Source organism: Solanum verrucosum, unplaced genomic scaffold (assembly GCF_900185275.1).
Source record: "Solanum verrucosum unplaced genomic scaffold, falcon-dt-bn FXZP01000196.1, whole genome shotgun sequence".
NCBI classification, from domain to species: domain Eukaryota; kingdom Viridiplantae; phylum Streptophyta; class Magnoliopsida; order Solanales; family Solanaceae; genus Solanum; species Solanum verrucosum.
In genome coordinates this window covers 3383427-3401160 of record NW_026020420.1, presented here as the reverse complement: position 1 = coordinate 3401160, position 17734 = coordinate 3383427, and the positions used below count along the sequence as shown (strand labels likewise).

The 17734-nt window shown below is 34.2% G+C and overlaps 2 protein-coding genes across 4 annotated transcripts; one reads left to right on the top strand and one right to left on the bottom strand.

Moving 5' to 3' along the window:
- LOC125841001 (S-adenosylmethionine synthase 3-like) lies at positions 1-2448 on the top strand. The gene is made up of 2 exons (XM_049519997.1): positions 1-73; positions 932-2448. The coding sequence occupies exon 2, from the start codon at positions 938-940 to the stop codon at positions 2108-2110; it is 1173 nt and encodes a 390-aa protein (XP_049375954.1). The 5' UTR covers positions 1-73; positions 932-937; the 3' UTR covers positions 2111-2448.
- Positions 2449-2917: 469 nt separating this feature from the next.
- On the bottom strand, positions 2918-14015 carry LOC125840994 (uncharacterized). Of its 3 annotated transcripts, none has more exons than XM_049519989.1 (17): positions 13815-14015; positions 12753-12880; positions 11417-11462; positions 10906-11072; positions 10670-10787; positions 10481-10563; positions 9445-9504; positions 9024-9281; positions 8065-8161; positions 7414-7464; positions 7190-7270; positions 6357-6428; positions 5318-5380; positions 4444-4596; positions 3587-3644; positions 3409-3461; positions 3147-3318 (listed from the first exon to the last, which is right to left on the bottom strand). In XM_049519989.1, the coding sequence occupies exons 2-17, from the start codon at positions 12851-12853 to the stop codon at positions 3241-3243; spliced, it is 1539 nt and encodes a 512-aa protein (XP_049375946.1). In that variant the 5' UTR covers positions 12854-12880; positions 13815-14015; the 3' UTR covers positions 3147-3240. The 3 variants fall into 3 exon arrangements, with proteins under 3 accessions (XP_049375945.1, XP_049375946.1, XP_049375947.1); XM_049519990.1 differs by lacking the exon at positions 13815-14015 and adding an exon at positions 13625-13648; XM_049519988.1 differs by lacking the exon at positions 13815-14015 and having other exon boundaries at positions 2918-3318; positions 12753-13003.
- Between the last annotated feature and the right edge of the window lie 3719 nt (positions 14016-17734).

Below are 17734 nucleotides of genomic sequence, written 5' to 3'. Positions count from 1 at the left end.
ATTTCTCTGTCTCTATTCTTCTCTCATTTTCTTCTTCCTTCTACAGATCTAGAGTTATCTTTTCCATTCTCAGGTTCGTTTTCTTCACAAATTATGCTGATTTTACTGTTTTATTCTTTGTTTTTGCTTCATTAGATTATAGATCTGGTATATTTATGCATGTTTTGTTTGATTCGTTTCAAAATGATGTTATGATATCTCATTTTGATGTTATATATGTGTGTTTTTATCCGCTTTGAGGTCCGACTAATCTAGATTCGCATGCTTGAACTTGAGACCTTTGGTTAATTATGACGTTCCTGATTTCGCTCAATGTAGTATCTAGATCTCGTTAATAAACTAGGAATTTTTGTTAATTTTCATGACATGGAGCAAAATTTGCTCTATTGTCATATTGTATTGTTGTAGTATATGAAGATTACGTAGATCTCATTGCTAAGCTGGTTGCCCTGCACAGGGTGACTAATATGTTTCTTTTGGCTCATGGATTTGGTTGTTTGAGGAGTCTAATGATGGAAAATGATGATTTAGTGGTGAAATATTGCGGTGTTGTGTGTTTAAAATGAAATCAATCATTTTTTTCTTGGAATCGTGAGAACCTAGATCGAGTGAAGAAACTAGGATTTGAAAACTTTTAAATGAGAGAAAATGGGGCATTTTTTGGGAATATGGGATGTCTTTATGTATAATGAGATTGTGTGGACCAAATGTTGAAGCATTGTGGTTGCTTTGTGTAATTTCAGAGAGAATTGTGTGTGATGAACCTGACATTTTCTTTTTTTCGCCAATGTAAACACTAGAACTCTTTGATTTCAACGAAATGTCTTAATATGATGGAATTTTATGGCTTGACATGCTTATGAGCGACTTGCCACATTTTCTCGTGAATATTTGAGATAGAACTGATGACATATTTTCTTGATCTTTTCAGCTAGATATGGAGACTTTCTTGTTCACCTCAGAGTCAGTTAACGAAGGACATCCCGATAAGCTTTGTGACCAGGTTTCAGATGCCATTCTTGATGCTTGCCTAGAACAAGACCCAGAGAGCAAGGTTGCATGTGAAACCTGCACAAAGACAAACATGGTCATGGTCTTTGGAGAGATCACAACCAAGGCCAAGGTGGACTATGAGAAGATAGTACGTGACACTTGCAGAGGCATTGGGTTCACCTCAGCTGATGTTGGTCTTGATGCTGACCACTGCAAAGTCCTTGTCAACATTGAGCAGCAGAGCCCTGATATTGCCCAGGGAGTCCATGGTCATCTTACCAAGAAACCAGAAGAAATTGGAGCTGGTGACCAAGGTCACATGTTTGGTTATGCCACAGATGAAACTCCTGAACTCATGCCCCTTACTCATGTTTTGGCTACAAAGCTTGGTGCCAAGCTTACCGAAGTGAGGAAGAACAAGACTTGCCCATGGCTCAGACCTGATGGCAAGACACAAGTTACAGTTGAGTACAAGAACGACAATGGTGCCATGGTCCCTATTAGAGTTCACACTGTTCTCATCTCAACTCAACATGATGAAACTGTCACAAATGATCAGATTGCCAAGGACTTGAAAGAGCATGTGATCATGCCCGTGATCCCAGCTCAGTACCTTGATGACAACACCATCTTCCACCTCAACCCATCAGGTCGTTTTGTGATTGGTGGTCCACATGGAGACGCTGGACTCACTGGCAGGAAAATCATCATCGACACCTATGGAGGTTGGGGTGCTCACGGTGGAGGTGCCTTCTCAGGAAAAGATCCTACCAAGGTGGACAGGAGTGGTGCTTACATTGTGAGACAGGCAGCAAAGAGTGTGGTCGCTGCAGGACTTGCTCGCCGCTGCATTGTCCAGGTTTCTTATGCTATTGGTGTCGCAGAACCACTCTCCGTGTTTGTTGACACTTACAAAACCGGAACCATTCCAGACAAGGATATTTTGGTTCTGATCAAGGAGAACTTTGACTTCAGGCCTGGAATGATGTCAATTAACCTTGACTTGAAGAGAGGAGGCAACTTCAGGTACCAGAAGACTGCTGCTTATGGTCACTTCGGCCGTGATGACGCTGACTTCACCTGGGAGACTGTCAAGGCCCTCAAGCCTAAAGCTTGAGTGCAAGTTCCCACTCACAACTTTGCCTACCTATATTCTTGTGCCTATTATTCCTGTTGCGGACCAATAAACAAGTTCATTGATTGAGTAAATTGATATCCTATTTCTACATTTACGGCGCTATTGAGTGGAGGGAGGAGACCAAAGGAAGTGTCTACATACTTTAAGGGATTCTAAAAGCTCCAAGCAATTGATCCTGCTTAATTCTTTTTTTTTTTTTTTTGAAGTATTTAATTTCAATGTGACCTGCTTTAATCATTTCTTATATCCTCACATACGAACAAGTTCTTTTGTCATTGTGTTCATTTATCTAATGAGAAATGCAGTATGTTGTTGAAGTGAGTGTTGAACTATTGGTCCTGTTTTTGTTTTTTCCATATACAGTTTTAGTTGTTGCCTTTACTCTTTATGCATTTCCTTATTTCCATACTACGTATGGCATAATCATGCGTGGTATAAAAAAACCAAAATGCTGGCGAGAAGGTCTATCATGAGATTGTTTGTGTGGTTGCGTGACATTATTTTTCATCCCACGTACCATATGACCTGTAATAGCATAAGCAAAATAAAAGATGAAAACACCATAAAATGTATAATAGTGCCATTTGTCTGGATATATTTTTGTTGCTATAGCGAATAATGCTATGAAGAACATATAATATAACATAACAAGAGATTCAATTCCAAAGAAAACTGTCTGGATATATTTTTGTTGCTAAAGTGAATAATGCTATGAAGAACATATAATATAACATAACAAGAGATTCAATTCCAAAGAAAACTGTCATTATAGTGAAATATTGTTATAGAGAAAGTCGTTATAAAAAGGTCTGACTATATAGACTGCTAGATTGATTCTTTGGCAACTGAACTATTAGGTCTGCTATAAAGTTGCAGTGAGATTGCATTGCCTAAGCTACTTGCCAGTAAAATATGTGCTCGTGTCTTGAAGTGGTGATTTACACACACCCCATGAGTCACATTGTACAGTTTGCACAAAAAAATTATGTTGCTCCTGCTTCTTTGTCATTGTCCATCATTCTCCTCAATTGTGAACATGAAATTTCTAACCCTTTCCCTTAGGCTGTTTCGTATATCGGCGCCTTCAGCAGAGTGGAGAAGTCTTGAGGTTATTCAGTTTCAGTGAATGCACCAGGCTGAAAATTCTGGCACAGTGATTGTGAAGCTGCCTCTATTCTTGAAAGATCCTACAGTAACACAAAAATACTATTGAACTTGATACAAAAGTTATAATGTGAACTTCAAAACCATGCGACGTCTCTAGTAAAAGTTCTCACCTTCCCTTCAAATCTGATCATAAGAGGGCCTTTTCTTGATCCTCGATAACCTCCTTCATGTTCAAGGAAATAGGAATGATTTAATACGAAATTATTTTCTAACAAAAAATGGAAAAGAGTGGGAGTACGCAGTGGATCATATAAACCATTAATCTTGTAAAGGATATTAACGACTTACCGATGTATATATCAGGAAATTGAAGGCAAAGTTTTGACAGAGGTTGAGCAACTTCAACCTGCAATTCATTCGGAGCTAGTAATTAGGAATCTGCACAGAGTGCTATAAACGGAACATATTAACAGGAAGACTATTCACAAAGATACATTATAAAGACTCATCTAAAAGGAGGAAAAACAAAATGATACGAGTCACTTCACAGTTCTAGAAGGTACTCTATATGTTCACCAAATCCAGGAAGAAAAACTAAGCATTGTTGACTATGTGGGGTATGGGTCAGAAACTTGGCTTTGATTTTGACGACTATTCGGGTGATAACGATATGAAACTCTGATCTGATACCTTTTGGCTGCAAAAAATTTACCTAATGCTTCATTCACATAATTTGTGAGTCCTAGTTGGTTGTGTACCTGTGTTAAGGGTCATGTACCAGGTTTATCAGTAATTCATATTTTTTCTTTATTTTATTTTCAGAAGGACTTGACGCTTTTCCAGGAAAATGTTGAAGAGCATAATTTGGTAAACGAGAAGAATTCTGATACGATGGCTCACAAGCAACTAGATCAAGCTGTAATGACATCTAGCATGTTTTACATCATGAGAAACATGAAGTTGTACAATCCCAGGAGATTGGAAGAAATAAAACTTGAAAGGCAACTTATTAATGCACCTGGATAAAGAGTTCAAGAGATATGTATGATATATCAATCAACTGTGCCTCAATATCAAACTAGTTAGGCACGACTTAAGGATATATACGATAATGAAGAGATCTTGATTTCCGTAATTACAGAAGACTGAAAAGATCACATATCAATGAGAAAAGGATATCTAAGGAAGGGTTGCAGAACACTAACATCGGAAAGAGTTGTTGTCAAGCATTTTGAAACAAATGGTGCCATCAATACCAAGTCACCATTAGATTTCAATGAATCAATCAGACAATGCCACTGTAGGTCCAGTTCAGCAACATTGGTTGCAGTGAGAATGACCACATTATGGCACTTAATCTACAAAAGAGAACAGACATGCTAAAAAAATTGATGTTCAAACTTAAGTATCATTAACTCACCGGTTAAAGAGCAACAAGAAGTATATAGTAAGACATGAAATAGCTTTATGTAATCAAAAGAATATAAATATATATAAGAAAAACATGAAATATAGAAGGAAATGAGGCAAAGACAAAGTTGAATTCACTATCAGTGATCTATTTCTTCCGAGTAATTAACCACACTGACAACTCTAAAAAAACAAAATATCATGTTAGTGCTATGTAAGAACATTCAACATGACTTTAACAGAGTATAGGTCTAGTTTTCACACTTCCGCCACCAACTAAAGGATAAATTTTAGTAAAGAATTACTGCAGCAACACTCATTAGAGGTATCAAGAGTAAAACCTTACACCAACCAAAGAGAAAAAGGACGTGCAAGGGAAAATAAATTGCTGAGTGGAAACAAAAAGAAAATCTTCATGAAAGCAGCAAAATACTACAGCTCGGGTTTCTAAATGGACTTCTGGTGATGCCCAATTCACAGTAGAAAATTTGAAGGAATATATGCCAACAAAAATGTAGATGGTTGTGAAAGTTTTTCATACAATCAAGAACTCCGGAAAAATATGACTACTTGAGAATAAATTCCAACAATGTGTACTCCAAGAAGGGCATCAAGTTAGAGAATGAAATAATTGTAATAATCATCCAATCTCAGCAAACACACACATACCAAAGGCACAGGCAGCTGTTCATGATGAAGCAATTCTGTAATACCTTCAGGCAGCTGTGCCATCTGTAATCAGAAAAGGAACAAGAATTTAATTCTTATAGGCAGAGAAGCTTTAGCAGTTGGAATGTTACAAATCATGAATTTTATGACATTTGAAATATATAAAGAACACATTAGTTCAGTGTCTGCTTCATTGCACTATTCTATCTTTCAGAACCAGGTGATCTTGTACTACACTAGTGCATGATTCTGAATTAGAGACATACCAATAATATCACGACAAGTGTTCCAGATCAGCAACAACAACATACCCAGTGTGTTCCCGAGTCCGGGGAGGGTGGGATGTACACAAACCTTACCCCTACGGCCTACCTACCGTAGAGAAGGTGCTTTCAACAGACCCTTGGCTCAAGAAAAATGTTACAAAAACCGGAAGTGTTCTAGATCAGCCTTGGACAAAATTATCAAACCACCAATATTATCTTGCTGGGTGTAAGTTTTAGTCAGTAAAAATCCATGGGATAATTTGAGATATCTCATTCCCTGGCAGTGAAACATGAGATGCATTTGCAAAGACTGATTCACCCTGTAGCACTAAGAGGGAAAAACCTTTAGCTGGTATTGGAGATTAAAGCATAAGTTTAGGTAACTAGGCACCTCGAATATTAAGTGTTTTGTATACAAGGACCATACTGAAGCAGCCTCAGCATTTCAGTCAAAAGTAATTGAATATGCAGAAATGCAACTTCTGAAGTTCCAACAACAAGGCGCTATTCTGATCTTGTGAACCCAAGGAGAGCTCTAATGTTTCCTTCTGAATCAACATCGAACTCAACATGAGGAGCTTTTCTACCAAATTTCTAAATTTCTATCAGCAGGTAAAAACATGAATTTGGATTCCTTCGATTAGCACTATATGCCCATTCTTTAAATTACTATTAGGTACTACATAAAATGTCATTCTTACTTACTCTTTGCATATATACATGTAATAAAAACCTCAGAACCTGTGGAATTTTATCATGAGTAATGACTTAACCTCATTCTTGTCACCGGTGCACTTTTCACCAATCAGGTGCCTTAAATGTTCTTCAAATTCTTCATCAGGAGCCTGCAAAATGAAGTTATGAGAACTTTAGAGATACTGAAACATTTTACTAAGTGGAATATCAAAGTAACACTTTTAAAAGATTGTTCGATCAGCGGCATGGACATTGAAAGTTGCATCATTTAGATAAGTAAGATGCTTATAGGGTGAATCGCCAAACTAACTCAAACCCAAAAGTTAACTCAGGTGGTAAGGATTGCCCAAGATCATATACGGAGACAACAAACCAAATTGAAAACAGTATAACCGGATATTTACATTAAACATACTTATGGAGACATCTAGCCATATAGTTAACTTTATCTTGGCAACTTAATGATATACGCTTGACTATCCATCTCATCATCATGTTTTCTTCTTTTCTCAATTTAACATTGGTCTCTTCAGAAATTTTAACTTGATCTTCAGGCGCTGAATGAAAGAAATAAAGGTAACAAATTGCAGCTTCAAGCAAGTCCTTTTTAAAAACACAAATGGACCCTAGCGGCCTAGCCCATTGGTAGAAATAATTAAAACAAAGCCAACAGTGTCCCAGATGCATGCTCCACCAAGCATGTGACATGTCCACATGTCAGACAAAGATATGGCAATCATTTGAAGTATAGCGGCAAGAAATTTATTCCTATTTCCTATAATATCTTACAAGCAATACAAACTTGTGATTATGAAGCTTACTGAAATGGATGAATCATTTGGTAGCTATTGTCACACTAAGTCGTGGAACATTAAGTAGCAGAGAGATCTAGTAAATCTATATTACATACCATGCGAACACCAAAAGCTTTTGCAACTCCAGCTACGGTGACATCCGAATGCAATGGACCTACCCCACCATATATAAATACCTGCAGTGAAATTAATTTAGGAATATATATGTTAAAACAGGTGGGCAGTACTCCATCTCTATCTCTCTCTCACACACATAACAGCCTGGTGCACATATATGAAACAATTCAACAAATATAACCATACCGACAAAAACGTTTACCATGTCATTTGTGGACTTCCGCCTCTCAACTTCCTCGGCCACAGAATCTATCTGAATATGCAAAGGATGTGATTAGGAACAGTTGCTAGCATAAAGTTCTTTTAATAAAGCATAAAGTTCTTTTAATAAATGTTGAAGGTCCATCAAACATTTTACAATCAAGGTGGAAATTGAGCAGAAAGTGACTTCAACTGAATGGAAGTTACAAAGAAAACGATGTTGCTCCAGAAAAGCAATACAGCAGACTGTTCTACCTAAAAGTTGGCTCAGCATTGTCAAGAAAATATTTTAATCACTAGGAGATCCTAAAGCTTACTATAGAGACAAACTTTGATGCTTTTCTATAACTTTTTTGGAGTCACTTTCTGGCGTTTATAACTCAATCTGTTTTCAGTTGTTAGTTGATTCAAGTGTGCATCAACTTCCCAGTACTTATTTGCCTTCACTATTTTGGCTGCGAGCTGGATTGCTGCAAAAGTTGAACAGAATACACGGCAAAAGAAAACAAAAGGGAAGTATGGTAACTCTTCAAGTATCTATCAGAAACCCAACTTCCAATGGAAACTAATGTCAAGTTCATGCATAGCACACAGTTGAACAAAAAAAAGAAGCAGAAATTATACAATCTGTCAAGACATAATTATTACTAACATCATTTCGAGTGACAGCAAGCAGCGATGTTGCCCAACCAATAGAATGGAGCTTTCTACATAACACAGACCCCAACTTGTCCTCTACTGTGCCAAACCTGAGCTACGGAACCAAGAGAAAGACATCTGATTAGTAAGCAACTACAAATAGCAGAAAGTTCATACTACAGGGGCTCTGATTCAGGGGTATACTACATATATTATTTGCAGGGTATCAATTATCTGAGACAAATAGATGATGTGCAAACTGAAAAGATATAGTTTATTGCATTACATAGAGTGCCGTCTCAACATATACTAATAAACAAAATGAATATATCTACTTAAACAAATGGAAATTGAAAGAATTGAGGACGCTCTGCCTGTTCAGCTGATCTCCTAATATACATCAAAATTTGTTAATATACCATGTAAACTAGACTCCATCATCATGCATTCCCCTCATTGTGTAATTATTCTCATAGATGCAATATAGCAAAACTACCATAAGTAATCAACACAACTAAAGGATGGAAAAACTCGGAAACAAGCCAAAATGACCTCCTTGATTCTTGTTCAAAGTCAAGTGAAAAGTTTTACCTAGAGAGGAAAAAATATTTTGAAGCAGAGGACAACTGATTCTTAAAGATCTGCTATGAACAGTAGGTTCTGGACAACTATGTGATTGCAGAAGTGATCCAATGCAGGACATCAATTACCCCAAATGATTCAGTTTTATTAAACACAACACAAGTAAAGTTCGAGTTGAATATCCAATAAGAAGAGCAGAAAAGAGCATATATGCTCCTGACAGATTGATTTTATCTTCCAAAGAAAAAAAAGAGCCGTATAAGGAACCAAAAGGCAAAACAGAGATTGGCAGAAAATGCACCAGAACTTAGAAATAATAACAAAAAGCCGCAGAAGAACATCACTATCATACTGATCATCAGATTTAAAGGTATAGAGCCAATAACTTACAAAATTTCATCTCCCACAGCTATGATTGAGGCAGTAAGCATATTATTGGAATTCAAATCCTCGATTTTCAGTCCATTGCAAACAGAAGATAATTTCCCACAAACTGGAGCAGAGAACTTCTTTACCCTTCCAGATCTTTCCAGCCTTCCATCAGCAAGTAAATAAGCTGGCCTAAACTTTTGTTCGCTGTTGTTGTCGTTCCTGATGCACAATAGTGCATTAGGAACAGTGTCATGGATGCTCCCAATTGAAGTATACCTATGCAATCAGTGAAATAAATAGAATGCTCAAACAACTACCACTTCACAAGAGCAAATATGTCGTAGATTTTAGTATAAATCTCAAAAATGTATATCCTTATCATGCTGCTGAAGGAAGAATCACCGTAAAGAATTTTGAAGCAACATAACTGAGAAATTACCCCTGATCATAAAGGCTGCAGTAACGAACCTTGCAAACCAAAAGGAAGGCCCATACATCTCTGCCACATCAAACTTAATAGGTTAGTCATTTTAATTGTAAGAAATAAGAATCAAACAGAAGAATAGATGATTACTTTTCAACAAAAAAAACTGCTAGATGAACATTTAAAACTTAAGGCATAACTCAAAGTATAGACCCTATTTTATAAGAAAACAACATACAATGTATAAAGTATAAACCTTCATTCATATACACTCACCTAAGCAATAACAAATGCAACAATAAAATACTAAAGCATATATGATAGCACAACATGAAATAATCTTTAACATAGCATAAGGCTCTCTATTTGACTTGCAGACTTTAATCTTTTATTTCCTGGGCCTCAACCTAAATAACTGTCAATTTCAGAAGCCAACTCAAGTAGTTTGAAGTCCATTTCCATCCTCTCAGCTATATTCAGAGGACCTTCAATGTTGATGTGTTTCATTATAGCAGTTCTTTACTTCTTTATGCATAAATTTTTCATAAATACTATCTTGAGCATTTAGCATGTAATTTTAATATAACTGGAGCACTTTAAAAATGTTTTGCCGCTCCTTATCCCTTGACAAGATCTTTTTCTTTTTGTAATAACCAAGAAATCCCTGCTGATTAGCTGGCCTAGGCCCAATTGAATTGACCCATAGTTGGGAGGATATGAATCCACCCCTCTACCTTGCTCCCACGTAAGTATCAAGCTCCTTGTCAGTGGCAAGATTAGAGCTCATGACGCGCATTCTATCCACCCATCCCATGAGTATTTACACTAAACCAAATCCCCCGAGGCTATTATCCTTTAGCAAGTTCTTGTTAGCTCCATTTGGACTAATTGGTCTAAAATCCTTACTTACGGATGCAATCTTTGTTTAAAAAGGATTCAAAAGTCTCAGCACTTCAAATTCTCCAACTTTAGATCTGAGTGAGATATACATATACATAGTAATTCAATAATAAGAAATGATATAAGGAGGGTTTATTAGGTGTAGTCTAACCTGTATGACCAATCCAAAATTGGATTCACCCTCATGAAAGGTGGCCACCCAGGTGAACTAGGTGAGAATTGCTCCTGACCTACCTGAAAGGTATGTGACCATAAACAGCAGTCAGCCACAGATCACATCTATCAATATTCTGAAAAAAAACGCCGAGTAGTTGCAGAAGTTTGACATCTATTTCGTTACCGCAGTAGGATCACCAATTCGCACACCAAGAAAAATAGCTCTAATTGGATTGGCCTTAAGCAGAGCCTCCAGCCCTGATTTGAAGTCGAGGCGAAGTATATCCATTTGCAAATTGTAACTGTTCAGAGAAAAAGGACCAATTCAAATGATAATAAAAGTACTGCTATCATTAGAGGGAATCCTAATATGTTATTTGTGTCAAAGGCAGGGAAGACAAATAAGCATTTCTTGCGTACGTGGCTGCGGTTTCATAAGTGAATGAGTTGATTTCAGGGAAAACAGTCGGGGTCTCAAAATATATTGTCCGTATCGGAAATGTGTTTTCACCATCAGCAACATCTTGTGAACTACTTTCTTCCGCTTTATGCAGAACATAGCCTGCTCTCAGTAGGTGAAGCAAAACCTAAATTGTAAAATCAAACATCACATATTTAGTTAAACACAACAACAATAAAAACTCGCCTCAACCCCCCACAAGTTAGAGTCGGCTATATGAATCCTCTATATCCATTTTGTTCCGTTTGGACCCTTTTCATCCCACTGCTCAAAAATCTGTCTTTAGAAATAATTTGGAATTCTCTAAAACTAAAGATAACCAAAATCTTACATATATCCATACAACTTTGTGCAATATCTAACCAAATTTACGAAGACTCCTGTCAATCACCAAACCTAATGTACATTTTTGGTTACTCAACATAAAGGAAAAAATTGAGACTTTAGTTGAGAGGCATGTAAATAACTTACAGTAGAATCTTTCCCTCCGTTGAAGCTCAATGCAACCTCTTGTATGCTGTTAAGGGGCCGGATTCAAACAGAAGGGCGAAGGATGAGAACACTAAGCCAAGATTACCATAAAAGAGAAAAGTAATAACAATAACTACTAGATCAACAACTGTTCTTCTATGACATTCCCTCTGTCCAATTTTTCCACAATTTTTTTATTAGTTGTCCATAAAAAAGAATCACCACTTTCTATAGATGGAAAGATTTACCATTTTCTATAAGTCCAAATTAATAAATAATAATGTAAATAAATATTATTGCATTCAATCTTCTAAATATTATAATTTAGCATTGTTGATTGTACTACCAAGGCAAATATAATATTACTCATTAAAATATATGCTCCACACTCTACAAACCAAAGTATGCGCTGCTATCTGCAGCACATAAATCCTAATATCCTTCAGAAGTTCACAATCTAGAGCACAATGATACACTGAATTAATCAAATAGTAAACGGACAGCACTTCATAAAATAATCCATGGTAGATTAACTATAGGAAACAAAAGGTGTTCAGAACTTTATCCTATGGCTAATGACCTTAATTTACAACTGACACAAACAGTTTTCCCTACTTTAAAGATGTAAAAATTATGTCATTATCATTGTTATTTTATGCTTGAATAATGATACACGAAGTTGTTTGCATTACAACACTAAACGACAAACTCCATAATTGACCTACTCCATACCAGTAAAAGATTATAAATTTCAACTTCTATACTTCTTTGTAACATGCTGATAATTTTCCTATTAAACAATTCCTAGAGACCCTTCTGGTTTGTTTGCTCCGACCTACATAATGTCCCAATTTACATGCTGAAATTGTAACTTAATAACAAGATAATTTGCACGTTAGGTATGGAGGAGAATATTTTTCATAATGAAATAATTTCTCAGTGTTAGGTGATTGGAAATCTTTTCCAAGGAAATATATTCCAACAAATATCACAACTCTTACTCCATACCACTTCTTTCAACTGAATGCTCGAACATATCACCAAAACACTATCATCACACCCTATCCTCCACCTTGTATAATTATCATGTGTCACCTACTCTTCACCCAACCTAACACTAGAAAATAACATTGAAAGATTTCTTGATATAAATATCTTGCAAGGAAAACAATTTCCATATAGCAAACACACACATTGTTGTCTATTCAAGGTAATCAACAAGTATCTTTATTCCAATGCAACTAATAAGAAATGATGAATCAATGCATGAGACAAGTTGTAACTTCATAGCAAGAACAGATCCCCAAAAATACAAAGGAAAAGAAGAGAAGCTTACGAATACAGAGCGAGAGCCCGTTTGATAACATATATGGCATTAGTATACTTTGTCTTCAACCTACTGTCATCACATTCTCTAATTGCTTTATCAATCTCCATCAACTCTTTAGAAAAAACTGGAACTTTCTGCACAAATGACAAAAACAAGACACACCAGATTCAATATCTCTAAACTTTTACAACTAAGCATACATATCAGTGGGGAAAAAAATCTGACAAATAGATTTATAGAACGGAATGGATCTCTAAAATCAATAAATACTTCCTCTATCCCAATATATTGGCACTTCTCACTTATCAGAACTAATTTAACCAACTTCAGTGATACAACCAAAGGATTACCACATACCCCGATCCCAACGCTATATAAACCCCACATCAGCACATTTCTATACCGATATGGGACTCAAGTCCCAGACCTTGCAATGGAACACAACAAACCACCACACTCCGCATTAGCCGTTCTCGAAGGCTCCACACTGAGTAGCTTACACTTTCCCACAAATAGGTAACTCTTTCCCAAGTAGACATTTTCGAGTCAAGTGCCCAGGCTCCCACGGCTGGCTGTGCACTAGACATTGCTAGCCGTGGGTAAACGCTGCAATACCAGCATCACCATCCATGGCACAGCAAGAACGGAGAGTGGTGGGTGGCTCTGATACCATTGATACAACAAAAAGAGAACCACACCCCAAAAGCTAGAAGTGGGAGCCCCCAAGGCTATATACACCCCCACAGCACATTTCTATATGTGGGACTCAAATACCATACCTTGCAATGGATTATAACATTCTGGAACTAAATCAATTAAGGTCAATTCATTTTTTTAGCAGTAAACTTAATCTGTAAACTACAAAAAATGAAGATTACATTTCAAAATGTCAACCAAGTTCACTTAGTTTGAATCTTGAAAACTACATAGGGAGAGGGGAATACTCAATACTCAGTCTCCATAGAAAAGCAGAAATTTATGCAAAGCTAATTGTTACCAATAAATGAACTACTCAACAAGAACTATTTTTTTATTGTAAAGATTGAAACTTTAACATTGAAAATTTACCTGGAGTTGAAGGGGTCAATCAAGAAGACAAGAAAATCTGCTTTGATAGTTGTATTCAGAAAATGGCTATAAAACAGTAATCTTTTTTCATATATGGTTCTTGGGATTAGCCTTTCTTGAAAAGAATGGGCAATGTGAATTTGTTTTATAAGAAATTTCTTTGGCTGTCAAATCAGTATCGAGCAAGAAGACTGGAATATGGATCGGGTAAATGTCACAATTCTTTGGAGTTGTGAATTTATTTATTTTTCATTTTATTTATTTCATAGGATAAGATTAGATACTTTTGGAATATTATATTTGTGTTTCTCCTTATCTAGGCTAGATTTTTATCCTCATTAAAAGACAAAGTTATTCTGCTGTTATTAACGTTACTTAGGGGTCGGTGTGAGGGATAAAAATATATAGTTTTGAGGGGTCGTTTGGTGTAAGGAATAAGAATATAGTCTGAGATAAAAATTTGGTATCTTGTTTGGTTGACATGTTTTAAATAACTTAACTCGTTATTTATATCATAGTGATAAAATAAGTTATTTCAAGATAATTAATCTTGGATTAACTAGTTCTAAACCAAACGATCCCTTACAAGCAAATATGTGTTCCTCGAGATATGTGATTCCTAATAAAAGTAATTTAATCTTTTCCTTCCTTTTTTGTTGTCCTAAAAATTATACTCGAATTTTATATAGTTATACATGCAAGTAACAATGACCTTCAAGTAACCTTTTTTATGTGAATATAAGATGACCAAATGAATTTGTATTATATTGTTATACTTGCTACAGGGGCGGCTCAACGTAATCGGAGGCCTAAAGCGAAATCTTAATTAGAGGCCTAAAATCTAAATAAACTTCACATGCATTTATTTAAAATTTATTTCTCTTACATTTTTAAATGCAAAGTATTACCTAATAATTTCTTTATATATAAATTATTTATTCGATTTCTTTTTCAATTATTAGTTTTAAATAAGATTTTATTAATTCAACGTTGAAAAATATTATTTTACTCAGGCAATCATTATATGAATTGTTAACATAGTTCTACGAGTAATAAGTTGACAAATTTCAAATAAATATAAGAGTTAGAACCATAGCTTTGACGAAGTTGATAATTTGGTTACCCCACATTTTACTATGGTTGTTGTAATGCTTGAAAATCTAAGAAGAAATGGAAAAAGAATTTACAATTCAATTTGTTCAACACTTTTCAACTATTAATTGATATTTTTGACAGAATATTACTCTAACTTATCAACAATTTAAAGAAGAGAGTGTAAAAGGAGTTAAAAAGAAAATAATGTGAGTATTAGTAGAGATAGTGTAAGAAAATAAAACAATATTTTCTTGATTTCTTCTATTTGAATGGGGTTGAAGAGAATAAAATAATAATTTTAAATATATACTTTTTATCATAAATAATTAATGTTTTTCTTTAAAAAATTAACACATAATTTATTCTTGGTAAAAAATTGGGGCCCCCTAAAATTGGGGGCCTAAGGCCAATGCCTTATTTTTGTATACATAGAGCCGGCCCTGACTTGCTACTACTACTATTCTGTGTTTTTAATTTCAGACATGAATATTTTTTCTATCAATTATCAATTACTAATAAAGGTGAGTGAAAAAAGTATTAAGAAAAGAGAGAGATAATAGGAAAATTACTTAATATAGTTATAGTTTGTCTTAATTACAATTCACGACCTACTTATAGCTATAATTACGCGGCTCAACTTTTTAGTTTTTAGTTTTGTATAATTCACAAGTTTGTATAATTCGGAATTTGTATAATATAATTTGTATAACTTTTGTATAAGTCGAAATTTGTATAATATAATTTGTATACATTTTGTATAATTCGGAGTTTGTATAAATTTTGTATAATTCGGAATTTGTACATAATTTGTATAACTTTTGTATAATTCGGAATTTGTATAACTGTTAATACTTCTTATATTTGTATATTGTATAAATTTGTTATTTCGAATTTATACAAAAATAACTGAATTATACAAATGTACCAGCGAATTATACAAATGAGACAGCTTGAACTGTAGCTACCACTCGTAAATATGCAAATTATAGTTATGGAACATAATTAAGTTTATTACAGTAGCTATTTGCGAAAGTTCCTCGAATAAAATTTCTCAAGATCTTTCAAGTAGAGGTAAATGGGCTATTTAACTCTAGAATCTTGGGCCATATGTTTGTACTTAGATCAAGCTTAATGGGCTTCTTTCGACTCAAATGTAATAAGGAAAATTTTCAAAATATCAATATTTTAGCATTTAATAGGATCCCTTAGCTACATTTTCAATATTTATTAAAAGTATCAATATTTTAGTTTGTTATATATCTGATTTATGTATTTGTCAATTTGTTTAATTTGAAATAATACAATTATTTAATAACATAAGGGAGAAAATCAAGGGAGAGAATATTTAAAAAAAAAAAGGTAAATATCAGTGTGCCTTTTTCACAATGTATTTTTGTTTTCCAGAATTTTGTAACCTTTTAAAATCGTATTCATTCCAATATGTATATTATTTGTATTTATTATAGCTTTCATGTTGTACTTTGTATTATGAAACTTGTATTTTTTTTAAAATTAATTTGTATTCATTCCAGTAGTTATGCCAAATGAATCTATAGTTCTTTGAGAAACGTATTTGTATTCATGTATTTTTTCACTGTGTATTTATTTTTTTTCTTCAAAATTTTGTATTCTTTCTTAAGTCGTATTCATTCCAATATGTATTTTATTTGTGTCTGTATTCATTCTAGTTTTTATGTAGTATTTTGTATAATAATATATAAAATATAAAAAAAAAGTATGATGAAAAAGTGAGAATGAAATATAAAACTGAAAAGGAATAAGTGAATATTTGTTGCAATCATTCTTAAATAAAATACATATCTAGTTGACATACATTTGGGATGAATTTAATTTAGGAACAAATACAAGATTCATAAACTATGCAACATAAGATTTTGAATGAATACAAATATTAATAGAATACATACATATTTGAATATTAATTGAGAAAGGATACAAAATTATAAAAAAAAAACTATAAATACAAAACAAACTAATAGGAAATTGTTCTTCCTCAACTTGGTCTTCAACAAGTTTTTCGAAATCTTCAACACCCAATTTTGGAAATCAAAAGATACTTGGTGACATGTATTTACCTTATTCGTGGGTTGAAAATATTTTGAAAGAATTGTGAGATTTCTTGAACAAATTGGAGGAAAGTAAAAGAGGTGATTTTCACAAGAAAATGAGAGAACAATGGTGAAAAACTCAAGAGAGAGAAAGGAAGAATTTGGGGTAAAAACCTAAAAAGAGGGGAAAGTGGGTAATGAGAGTTTTTTTTTCTTTCTTTTTCACGTATAGGGGAGTAAAATTAGTAGAATGTGGACCTAATTTGAGAAATAAAAGGAAAGAAAATCAATTATATTAGGATACATTTTATTTGCTAAAATATTGACATATTGACATTTTCAATAATTATTTTTAAAGTATAGATATTTTTAGTAATTATGTTAGGAAGTTTAACTAGTTTACTAATTTTCCCAATCTAATATACCAAATTTTTGACTACCAAATATTCACAATTCTATCATATCGCTATAAAATTCATAAAATTACCTTGTCACAAATCATGACTATCAACAAAAATGACCACTAAATCTTGACGACTTATTACAAATATTGAATTTTGAATTTTGAATTTTATTTTCTTCAAAAAGATTTTTTACTTATTAAAGAATCACGTCCACGCGAGTTTTGATTATTAATACAAATAAAAGTAAGTTTGTCAATCTCAACGTCAAAGATTAAATTTAATTATGATAATATAGTAATTTATCGTTGATTTGAACATCATAATTATTGACAAAGAAGCAGGGCTGGCTCTT

Bases quoted from the DNA above. Each gene is read 5' to 3' on its own strand.
- LOC125841001 (XM_049519997.1), top strand. From the start codon at position 938: ATGGAGACTTTCTTGTTCACCTCAGAGTCAGTTAACGAAGGACATCCC.
- LOC125840994 (XM_049519989.1), bottom strand. From the start codon at position 12,853: ATGGAGATTGATAAAGCAATTAGAGAATGTGATGACAGTAGGTTGAAG. The intron at 5,381-6,356 runs GTTAAGTCATTA...TTCTGATTACAG, and splicing joins GCACCGGTGACAAGAATGAG to ATGGCACAGCTGCCTGAAGG. The intron at 4,597-5,317 runs GTATGTGTGTGT...TCTCTTTTGTAG, and splicing joins AACAGCTGCCTGTGCCTTTG to ATTAAGTGCCATAATGTGGT.